Source organism: Spermophilus citellus, assembly GCF_964194105.1.
Source record: "Spermophilus citellus genome assembly, chromosome: 13".
NCBI lineage: Eukaryota > Metazoa > Chordata > Mammalia > Rodentia > Sciuridae > Spermophilus > Spermophilus citellus.
In genome coordinates, this window is record NC_138193.1 from 76588079 (window position 1) to 76600313 (window position 12235).

Here is a 12235-nt window from a genome sequence, read left to right on the forward strand (position 1 = left end):
AAAGAACAGTTCAATTAAACAGGTTGCTTGAAGTTCATACAAATCCTTCCCAGAGTATGGAAAGGTAGACCCTTTCCCTATGTTCTGGTAGAGGGCTGGAGACTACTGCAAAATACAGTCATAATAAGATCAGCACATTAAGCATTTACTGTGTCCCAGAACCTATTTCTAAGTGCTCAACATATGTTTGCCCCTGTAACCTTCAAGACAGCTTTATGGAGTTGATACTATTATTATCATTCCTACTTTCAGATTAAGAAACTGAGACACAGAAAGGTAAGTAAATTGCCAAAAGTTAGCTCAGTTTGTAAGTAGCAGAACTGGGACTGAAGCCCAGGCAGTTGAGCTCAATGCTTGCAGACTTAACCATGAGGCCTCACTTAAAGCAATGGCATTATGAATCCACAAAAAAAAAAAAAAAAAGATAACCTAATGTAGCAAAACTTAGGATCAAGGCAGCATGCAAAAGTGAAGGGCAATGGTCACTGAGACAACTGCAAGAAGCTTTGCTTTCCCCAAAACAAAGGAAGGATTACTTTTTCCTGATCCACTAGAAATGTAGCTCCATCACTTAAAAGTAGAGAAAGCAATGACTCTAGACTTAATATGGGGCAAAAGACATTCTGATTTGCACCCTAGAAATAATGAGAACCTCATCTTATCATGGTGTATTTTATGGTGAGGGTTCCCAAACTGGTATGGCTGCCACTCAGTGGGAGCACTTGTCACAAAAGTGCATATTCCTGAATACCACTAATAGACCCTGACTCAGTGGGTCTGTAGTAGCCCTGGTCAATAGGCCTGAGTCTGCATCTTTGACAAATAAGTCCAAGTGACTCTGATTCAGTGGATGGAGGAGAATGCTTTGACAAATACTGGCCTAGATTCTAAAAAATCAATTTTTTCAAAGAAGTTCATTGAAAAGACAGGTATGAATCTCTCATCTAAAAAAGATTGCTGCTACACACAATGGTGTACATCTGTAATTCCAGCAACTTGAGAGGCTGAGGCAGGAGGGTTGCCAAGTTCAAGGCAAGCCTTGGAAATTTAACAAGACCTTGTCTCAAACTAAAAATTAAAATAGGCCGGGGCTGTAGCTCAGTGGTAGAGCACCCATGGGATTAATCCCCAGTACCAAATAAATGAATAAATAAGAGGGATTGCTATAAAGGAATTCAGCCACCCCAAATGACAGGTGTTTGACAAAGAATAATATTCTAAGTATAATTTTTTTAAAGCTCCCATAGGATTGAGCTACTAAGAAGGCAAGAAGGTTGTGTACAATTTCCCAAAGCAACAGGTATATACCTAGTATCTATTCTCTCAAATTCTATAATATAAAAAGTAAGGAAAAATTATCAGAAAATGTCATCTCATAATCCAGTGCAGATCATAGTTAAGAAAATAGTGTGTGAAGCTGTAAAATCAGAAAATCCTAGAAGAGAGCAGGTGAGAGCAGGAGAAACCAGGGCAGGGGGCGGTGCTCTCTCTGCCATGGAAGGGCATAGCTATCGCTTCAGCCAGACCATGGACAGCTCCTTCCAGGTACTAGGCAGCATGTGAGGCCTCAGGTTTGTGGGTATTTGTTTTTAATTAACATGTATTAATTGTATATATTTATGGGGTACAGTGTGATATTTCAATATGTGATTGGTATATAATGTATAGAGATCAAACCAGGATAATCAACATCTCCATCTCTTTATAATTTCTTTATGTTTGGAGGCTTCAAGCTCCCTTTTTTCAGCCTCTTCATTAAATATATAATGGGATTTTAAGAAATAAATAAGCTTCCTTGCTCTCTTTGAACTCAATTTGATGAGGAGGCTTTCAGAATTATTTTGTAATGTCTATATTTTCTGAATTTTGTCGTTTGAATATCATACCTCAATATGAGTACCACCTCTATTTATTTGCTGATTTGTCTCAGATGTGATATGATGGGAAGAAATCAAACATATACATTCACTACATATACATACATATGACATACATATACATTATACACATTCATCTACAGCTCAAGGTTAAAATCTCTGTTCATTTTGTTTAATAAAGACTAGAGAAACCCCATGGACAACAGCAACCTAGAGTAGGAGCGGGTAGAGCAGAGCATGCATCTGAGCCATTTCTCAAGTCACTCCCCAAGTCTGTCCCTAAAATGGTCATCCAGCTGCCAACAACCCTGGAGAAGAGGCTAGACCTCGCTAGATATGGGATGCTCAAACATGTATTACATTCCAGTCGTTTCTCACCTAGGACTTGCATCATCATTCACAAAGAACCCATACAAATATTGCATGTAAGATAATGGCTTTACAATTTGTTTGGTTTGATCAACAGTAAGAGATTCTTCTTACATAAGCCCATTTGTTCATCCAATTCATTTAACATATACTTACTGTAATACTGCAGATGCCAATCATCTGTTATGAATATGGAAGTTATGCTAGGTGAAAAGCAATTTAAAATCCTTTTTTCATGAAATTTATGCTCTGGTGGGGAAGAATAAGTAAAATAGCATCATGGGTCAGATCATGAAAAGAGATGGAAGAAAAATAAGTTGGGGAAGGGAGATAAAGAATTCTGGGGATGGGAGATAGGCATTTTAAATAGAGCAGCCAAAGAAGGCCACATTGAGAACATGACATTGAACTCAGCCTTGCAGGAAGACAGCAAGTGAACCTTCAGTATTTAGGGGTGGGAGGAAAAAACAATGATGTCTAATACAAAACTGATATGTTGGAAGTGGCCCCAGACAAAGTGTATTCTGGTCCCATTCCTGCCGATGGTGGAAGTCATTTTCCCTCTCTGAGCCTATTTCCTTCTTTATAAAATGAGAGAGTGTTGTTGCTCCTTGAGCCCATCCAGGCTCCTTTCTGGTTCTAACATTTGTCAATGTCTGTGTTCTAAGGATTCTCTTATGTCTTAGTCTGGGTAGATGTGTGTGCACATGTGTTAAGTGTGTTTATATGTGTATGCCATAAAAATTCTGAAACAACATTTCATAAACATTCCTAGCCTAACTACTCGTAATACACAATAATATTTTCCATTTGTTCTATTCTATTTCACTTTTTAAAATGCTGATGGCACTCAACTAAATTGATTTCACTGTCCACTAATGGTTCTTACAGACCTCTTTACAGATGTTTACATCTTCTTGGCTTTGGAATCAACTCTGGCATCCACAAAACCACCTACTCACCCAAGAAAAAGAACAGGTGGATCAGTGCTGGAGCTTTGCTCTGCCCTTGGCTTTCAGCAGCCCAGAGATCACACAGCCACAAAACCAAAGGATGAGTCTCTGGCCTCAGATCACAGCTCCACCACCGCTTTCCTTTCACAATAAGCAAGCTGCACGGCAACACTGATGCTTGGCTCTCTTTTCAGGATAAAGGAAATGATGATGAGAATTAAATCATAAAATAGGCATACAATGGCTGGTCAAGTATCTGGCACTTAATAAACACTTAATAAATTAGTGATGGTGGGGATGGAGGAAGTAGAGGGAAACCAGAACAAAAAGAACAGCTTCTTCCCTGCATGCCCTTAGAATCTAAAATGTTGGAGGAATCGAGCTAGATATTGTGAATGCCAGTGATTATCTCAGTAATAAATGTCACAGGAGGAAGAATGTGTGCTTCCAAACTGGGTTTCTATCAGTTCTTTCCCATTTCTAAATCGTCTCTCCTCCCTCCTTCAGCAAACTATATGGAAATGGATTTGAAGAAGTACAAAGTCATGCATTCAATGGAACGACGCTAATTTCACTGTAAGTATGTGCTTATTTCCCTAACTCATGAATAAAAATGAAATATCACTCTGGCTACCAGATCATATTCAATCTTCAGCAACTAACTCAGGGCAAAAATAAACTTTCAAGTGGCTAGTCCTCAGTGTTTTACGCATGTTACTAGGCAACCGGCTGGCTGGAAACCCCAGAGCACCCTGATTTCAAAGACAGATGCAGCCTCAATACATTGAAGTTGACAGTTTGCTGAAATATTCAGCACCTTACTTGATGCCTCCTCCATAGCACAGCTTCCCCCTCTATCCCCCTCACTCAGGTTGATGGTGTGTTAGAGGCTGCATGATTTCAGAAAGAAATTCTTCCCCAGGCCTCACTGCAGAGAAATCGGGTGACACCATTTACCAGCCTAATTAGTCTCAAAAGCCCCACCCAGAAAGGCTATCTCCCTCCTACTCTGAGGGAGGAAGCCCCTGTTCCCAGGTGAGGGAACTCACCCCATCCTAATCCCTAGCCTAACAGTCTCTAACCCAGGGGGAATGACCCTACTCATTGTCCCCTTCTTCTCAACCTCTCTTTTTTTCCCCTGTGGTTCCTCTTTTAGAAGAGTGGCACATTCCCAATCCCATGGGGACATGAGACCCATCACAAGTACAGGATGAGGTGCCAAAAACCATACAGTTGTGCATAGTAAAACCTAAGAGCACACAAAAAGTTCAACTAAAACAAAATTTTAGAAAAACCAACAAAAATGCTTTTTAAAGAAGTGATTTCTATAAACCATGATCTATACCATATAGGTCATATATGGTGTATACATAGATACTTCTCAAACTTGAACACACATGAGAATAACCAGTAGATTGTTAAAAAACAGAGATTCTCTGGGCCTTACCCCAAGAGATACTGATTCAGTGGATCTAGGTAAGGTCTAGGAATTTGCAGTTTTAACTAGCTCCCCGGAGATCCTGGCACTGGCAGTTTGAAGTTAAGTAGCACAACTCTATATGAAATACTAATTATTTTAACTATAGATATTAAACCAAAGGCCCCATTATATTGATACTATATAGTTTGGTGGTTAAGAGAACAGGCCTAAGGGTCAAAGTCCAACCCCACTATTTATCAGCTTTATGAAGCTGAGCAAGTTCCACAGCCCCTCTAAGCTACAGTGTACTCATTAGTAAAGTTGAGCTGCTAAGAGACTTGAGGATACCCCCAACAAAATGGAAGGTTTGCTTTGTATCCTCAGTACTTAAAATGGTGCCTGGCACATAGTGTGTCCTTTATTTAATTTTTATTATATTTTACAATCAATGATGAATAATTAAATAAGATTATATTTTTATGAGGTCATATAGGATCTGGTACATACTAAGTACTAGAGAAATGGTAGCTTTTTAAAAGTTGTCCTTTCAGTCCTCCCAAATCACTCCAGTCCTGGTTGATAGGAAATTTCAGGGGAGGACCCCACGTGGAGAACCCTGGGGCTCTCTCCCACACTTTGTCTAGCTTCCAGGTTTGTTTGCTGTGTTTATAAAGACATTGACCCTGGACTTAGCTGGGGAGGGAGCTCTGTCTACATACCACCATCCACCCCAGAGCCAGGGGTCTGTTTGTAGTTGTTGGGTTTTTTTTGTTTGTTTGTTTCTTCTGTTTTGTTTTGTTTTGTTTTGGACAACTGAGCATTTCTCTCCTGTACAGGACCCAATACAAACTTCCTTATGATTTGCAAAAACCACACACACACACACACACACAAAAAAAAAAAAAGTTGTCCTTTCAATCATGGACTGAATCTGCCCTCATTTTCTCCTCTTGGCTTGATTTAATGAAGGGTTGATTAACAAGACCCTGGAGTTGGTGAAGGGTTTACCCTGGCCAATTGAATCTGTTTCTGTCAAACTCAGATCAGAGGCATGTATAGCCTCTCCTGGTCTAGTATTCTCAGATGCCTCATTCTGTCATTCACTCAACAAGGGTCTAGCAGGCATCAGCTGTGTTTGGAGGAACATGCTATATTTTGAGAAGAAATGAAGATGAATAATCACTGGGGTCTGCCCCATAGGCATTTACAGCAAATGAAGAGGCATTTCCAAATGGTACATTATCTGTACACTAAGTTGTAGCTAAAACAGAAGGCAACAGTGTGGCACCTGCACTGGGAGAGGAGAGTCCCCTGGGATTTCAAAGACAGGAGGAAAGGAAGTTACAGCAAGCCTGGTCAGAGGTGGGCTTTAAGCTGGGCCTAATTGGGGCAGACAATGAGGGTAAGCAAATGTATTCCAGGCAGAAGGCAGAAAGAATAGCCCAGAGAAAAGAAGGAAGCAGGGGATGTGTTCATAAACCAACAAATAGTACTGTGTACAAAGTGGTGGACGTGAGTTAGGGTCAAAGAGGGAAGAGCCTCGATGCCAGAGTAAAGAATTTGGACTCTGTAGAAATGAGAAGCCATTGAAAGTTCTTGGATGGAAACTATGAGAAGTGGGCATAAAGAAAGTTCATGTATTAAGAGGAAGGACAGAGGCTGGAAGAGACAGGGCAGGTCTATAGACACAAATATTGGGATTTTCTGAACAAAGGGTATCTGAAGTCCTTCATGACTGATGTCACCTAGACAAGGGAGAAAATAAGAGGACTGAATATGCAATTAGGAGAAACAAGAGATGAGGAAGAGAAGCCAGAGCAAGAGCAAAGAGAGGTGGGAGGGAATCCAGCAGAGCACTGCTTTGGGAGGTCAGGAAAAACAGCAGGAGGAAGTATTCAGGTACTCCATAGTGTCTCAGCTGTCACAGGGGTGCCAAAATGAGAACTGTCCAATTAACTAAAAGTTTGCATCCTCCTGTACCTCATATAGCAAGAAAGAAGAAACAAAAAAATCCAGATCAGATTGCCAAGAACACAAATTAATTTTATTCATGTATTCATTCAACAGATGTTTATTAAGCACCACCAATATCTTAGACACTGTGTTAGGTGCTGAGTCTACAATTAGAGTGGACACAGTCCCTGCCTTCATGAAATTTCTTTTCTAGCAAACGAGTCAGACAAAAAGGCAAGTAAATAGATAAATAAAGTTATTAAAAGTAGTCATATGTGCTATGAAGAAATAACCCATTAGGAGATCTGAGAGAGTACAGAAGGTGAATGACTTGGACAAGGTAGTTTGGGGAAGGCCTCATCAAAAACATGATAATTAGGTTGAGCTCAGAGATTGAAAAGGAGTCACCATGGCAATAGTGAGGAAACATATTACTGAAAGCAGAAGCAGTGTATGCAAAGGACCTGAGTTGGGAATGAAAAGAAGCAGACAAGTACCAAGAACTGAGAAGAAGCCCCTGTGGCTAGAGGGTCTTCAGCAAGAGGAAGACTGGCATGAGATAAACTGGAGACATTGCAGAAGCAAGTCCTGAAGGACTGACAGGCCAGCAGAAGGAGTGTGAATCTCTTGTAAGAGCAAAGATACACACTGAAGAGTTTAAACAGGACTGAGGGAATAGTTTTCCAAACTGTAAAAACAAAATTCTCAAACTATACAGTCATACTGCTGTCATATATCATATATAACAAAGTGGAATAAATTTTAAAAAAAAACTATACATTCAGCCCAGTCTCTGACACCTCCCTCATGTCCAGAGTTGTTTAGAGCAATGATGGGGAAGTCTGCAACATGCTCAGACACCTACTCACTATGGGTGGCCAGGACAGAGAGGAGCAATACCAGAAGCCCACCTCAGACACCTGCAGGGGGCTGGCAGTCAGTCCCTCCCATTCTCAGAGCACACCAGTTAGGAGGCTTTGGTGGAGCTTGTGGGTTCTCACACTGTGCCTCAAAATGGTTGCCTGTCTCTGGTTCTCACACCTGGTTAGTCATGTCACTTGGGAGAATTCTCAAAAGATGACCCCCAGGAAAATGTGCTAAATGGATTTATTTTTTGACAAAGTAACATAAGGCAGAGTTACCAGTACACAGAAAGATCCAAGTTTTAATAAAACATGTGAAATGCTCTGTCATGAAATTCAAACAATTAATTTGACCTGGCTGACATGAGGATTATCTGCTCACTGGGCCCCATTTCAACGATTTATAACTATAACTGAACATAATTAAAACAAACTGAATCAGGAAGAAGAACTGTGGAGGTTTAGGAGGGAAATTTTCTTTTGATTTAGATTTTAAACAGCAATTGACTCTGACAACCTCATCTCTTTGAAAGTGAAAGTGCACCCAGGGGATGGGAGGCTGCGAGACTGACAGGTGCATTCTGATGAAAGGCTGAGGGCTTCCGAGGAAAAGGCTGAGTAGAAGCGTGTGGAAAACCACCACCCAGAGAATGAGATGCAAGGGCTCTTGCAGTTTCTAACTGGCAGACATGATATGCAAACGTGCAGAAAGCTGGTGAAGGAGATGTAAAGTTATGAGATGAGCACTAGTGATTCCCAGTCTTTCTGCAGGGGAGGGAGTGGCTGTTACTGTCTTTGTTTTGCTGTGTCACACTATAATGATAATGCAGAAGACTCATTCCCATGGTGCAAGTCATCACACTAATAATGGATGCTTAAACATTGTGCCTACTATCCAGGGTTTCCAAAATGTTCTTTTAGACACAACTCTTATTGGAAAAAAAAAAATACTCAAAAGAAGGCTGGCAGGCCTGAGCCCAGGGACTCCTTTTCTAGGTCTCTTGTCCAACCAGCAAAGAGCCTGGTGCTCAGGAGACCCTCTGCGTCAGAGACTGGACAAGAGGTCTCTTGGCAGGGCCAGCCTGTGCTGCTCCTCAGTCATTTAGCTTGAGCTGCTTTGAGCTATGGGGCACAGAGCCCTCGTGTAGTTACTGCCTCAGCAGTTTTGGGATTCATGCACTTTTCAGAATAGTGGCCCTTAGCACTGTTGTTTGCATAATACACACACACACACACACACACACACACACACACACACACAGCTGTCTATGCGGTACAGACCCATACACAGGGTATGGGGCAATTGTCTCCTCAGGCTGTGATCTCACCCCATGCTCACCCCCTGAGAAATGCAAATCTGAAAGAAAAAGAATGCAACTTATGACAAGGTTGACTTTGAATAAGCCCTACTTTTTTTGTTAAGTATTTGCAAACTTCAATATATTACTATTGACAAACTGAGAGCCCTTCAAGGTCACTGCTGCTGCTGGTCTGACACAGAGCAGGCTGCCCATTAACACTCCAGTCTTGGCCTCTTGGAGCAGCCTTTCATCCTCACCCAGCTGTCTGGTAGCAAACTCTCACAACTCCAGGACAGGAGGGGTGAGTTGTGCATTGTAGGACAAAGGGCTGCACCAAGTGAGGGAGACATTGCAGAGAAAAGGTGGAGTCAAACACATATGCCAGCAATCACACAATTTCAGCAAGGGCCAGCATGTCTTTTTTCCACTTTTCCTAGAGTTCCTCTTTCCCTCTCCTAATCTTGCACACTGTCCAAAAGTGTGTGTACACATAAGGTGCAAACTCCACTAAGGAAACTGTTCTTTCCCACAGGGAACTAAAAGAAAACATACACCTGGAGAAGATGCACAATGGAGCCTTCAGGGGGGCCACAGGGCCAAGCATCTTGTGAGTACGGTGGTGCTGCCTTCCTTTCCCACCCAATGTACCCCGACTGGCCTAGTCAGTGTGCTCAGCCACGTCATGCTCAGCCTGGTTTGCAAAGCATCAGCCTCTGCAGCTGAAAAGTCCCAATGTATTTGGGATGCCAATAATAAAGCACCACATATTGTCTCTCAGCTGTAGAGTCTAGAAGTCCAAAGACAAGGTATCAGCAGGTTAGGTTCCTTCTCAGGGCAGTGAGGGAAGAATCTGCCAGGCCTCTCTCTTTGCTTCTGGTAGTTCTTTCTGGTTGTGGCAGCATAACTCCACTCTCCCATGGCATTCTGTGTGCATGTGTGAGTGTGACTTCCAATTTCCCCTTTTGGTAAAAAAAAAAAAAAAAAAACAGGCATACTGCATTGGGACTCGGCCCAATGACCTCATTTTACTTTGGTTAGCTCTATAAAAAGCTTATCTCCAAACAAGGTCATATTTGGAGGGACCAGGGTTAAGACCTCAACATATGAATTTGAAGGAACTATAATTCAATCAGTACTACCAAATATGGAGGGTAGTCTCATGTGCTAGCAGACGGGATGGCTACCTGCCTGGGATCCACTCATGGAATCCAAGGCCAGAATTCTGACTTGTCCTTGGCACTTGGCGTATCACACTCTCAGATGATACAATGACTGAGCCATGCTTCTCAGTTTATAGGAGTTTAGGGTAAGGACATGTGGGAAAATTAGGAGGAAGAGGAAATCGAATCAGTAGTCTGGTGAAGCCTTGAAAAACCTGAAACATCCTGCAGAGGAGAATTGCAGCTGCAGGCAGGGCTCAGAGAGACAAGGTTCCAGATGCTCTCCAGCTCTAACATGGGAGATCACTTCACCCTCTCCACAAAGGTGCAGTCCATTACTTCCCACTCGAGTGAGCTGCTATTCATTCAACAAACCCCTCCTGCTCACCAAGCACCAGGATGGAGAGACAGTGTTGAGCAAAACAGCTCTAGTCCCTGTCCTTAAAGAGATTACAGTCACACAGGAAGACAACAATAAAGAGGCAAAGCAATAAATAGGCATGTCATTTTAAAATGTAAAAAAAATGTGCTAAAAAGCAGGATAACTTAGTTTATTTGTTGATCCATTCATTCATTTGTTCAACAACTCCTTTAAGAGCTCAAATCATGTGCCAGGCATTGGATTACACAACAGGGAAATAGCACAGAATGAGACAAGACAAACATCATCTCTTTTATAGAATAGGGAAAGACAAACATGTAGGAAGCCACATGGTGTCAGTTACAGAGGTGAAAAATTCAGCTAGAGGGCGGGAAAGAAGTTCTTGAGAGGCAGAGTTACCATTTTAAAGAGGATGGCCAAGGAAGAGTGCCTGAAAAAGTGTCAGTTGAACAAACATGTATGAAAGGAGTGAGGAAGCAAATTGTGTGAGTATCTGGAAGAAAAACATTTCAGGAGACAGAACAGCAAGAGCAAAGGCCCTGAGGCAGAATCTTGCCTTGTGTGTTTGAAGAATAACAAGGAGGCATGGCAAAGGAGTGAGTAAGGGAACATAAATCAAGAGAGGTGACAAAAAGCAGGGTCACAGGATCTTGTAGCCACTAAAAGGCTTAACCTTGCTCTTAGTGAGATGGGGAGGCTTCATAATTTTGATCAGAAGAAGGACATGAACTGTCCCAGTTATTCTTTATATCCTAGATCCTGCCAGGATCAACCCAGGACTCTCTCCTACCACTATAAACCCCAAACTCTTGTCCACTTCCTACTTCTTTCTGCTGTCAAGTCGAAACACCTACCCACACCTGCTCTACTTTCTATCCAGCCACTGCCTAGCTCCCACAACTACCAATTCCTGGTGTCATCCACTCCTAGCTCCAGTGGCTATTCATTCTGAATCTAATTTCCTCCCCCATCAACCTCTGGCTCTTCCTAACACCCACCACTAAAATTTGGGATTCTTTCTGTTCTCCGACTTTTGCCGCAATCAATCCTAACTATTCAACCTCAGGGCTCCCTCTAGCTTGTGCCTCCTGCCTATTGCTTTCTCTGTTGTCTCCCAGCTTCTGGCCACTAGGCCCTAAGAGATCTTTTCTACATGTCCTCATACTAGAAAGACACCAGTCTTGCAGGCTGGCTGAATACTCTCCATCTTACCCACCCCCCACTGGCACTGGACAGCGTGCTGCTTCTGGCTCAGTACAGAACATGACTGTTAGGGTGGCTGGAAGAGCCCTGAGTGACAGTCCTGAAGAGCTGCTTGGTGGGCTGCTTAGGAATGACTATGGGTACTGCAGGTACCTATGCTGTCATTTTTGGAACAGTGGGGCTAGACCTAGGTCTCTTCATTCCCAAGATAGAGTTCTCATTGCACCTCCAGGATTGAGATGGTGTCTAGAAGCATCCTTTCTGCCCCTCAATATTATATTCCCCATACCCCAATCTGTCACTGAGACTGAAAATCCACTCTCAGAGTTCCTCCTTTGTAATAAGGTCTTGCCATTTCTAAGATCCTAATTTTACACATATACACTCAGGAAAAAAAAAAAAGCAAGTCTGCGAAGAGTTCTGTGCTCAATCCCTAACACAGCTGAAATGTTAACTCTGTAAAGCAGAATGAGAACACTGTTTTACTTAAATCAACCAGGACATAGAAGCAGTAGGAAGTCTGAAGCTCCTGAGGTAAATTCTGCTGTCTATGCCAGTCACATTCCATGTTGTCAAGTTCATGTTCCATCCATCACTTATTGATCCCCTCCCACACACTGGGCACCAAGTACTGGGTCAGACTGCTGAGGGGTGCTGTGCTGCTGGAAGTCTCAAGGGGCACCAGTAGCAAGTATTTAGAAGATGAGCAGAATTTTTTAATTCCCACTGACTTCTCTTCTTCCTGATTTTTTAC

The 12235-nt window shown here is 42.3% G+C and overlaps 1 protein-coding gene across 1 annotated transcript in view; it reads left to right on the top strand.

The window, feature by feature from the left end:
* The window catches only part of LHCGR (luteinizing hormone/choriogonadotropin receptor), a gene marked incomplete at both ends in the record, with an annotated part of 62719 nt that overhangs the window by 32070 nt on the left and 18414 nt on the right, over positions 1-12235 (top strand). The window contains 2 exons of the mRNA XM_081264227.1: positions 3707-3775; positions 9269-9343. Coding sequence (XP_081120353.1) covers positions 3707-3775; positions 9269-9343 — 144 coding nt within the window. The remainder of the gene's footprint in view (positions 1-3706; positions 3776-9268; positions 9344-12235) is intronic.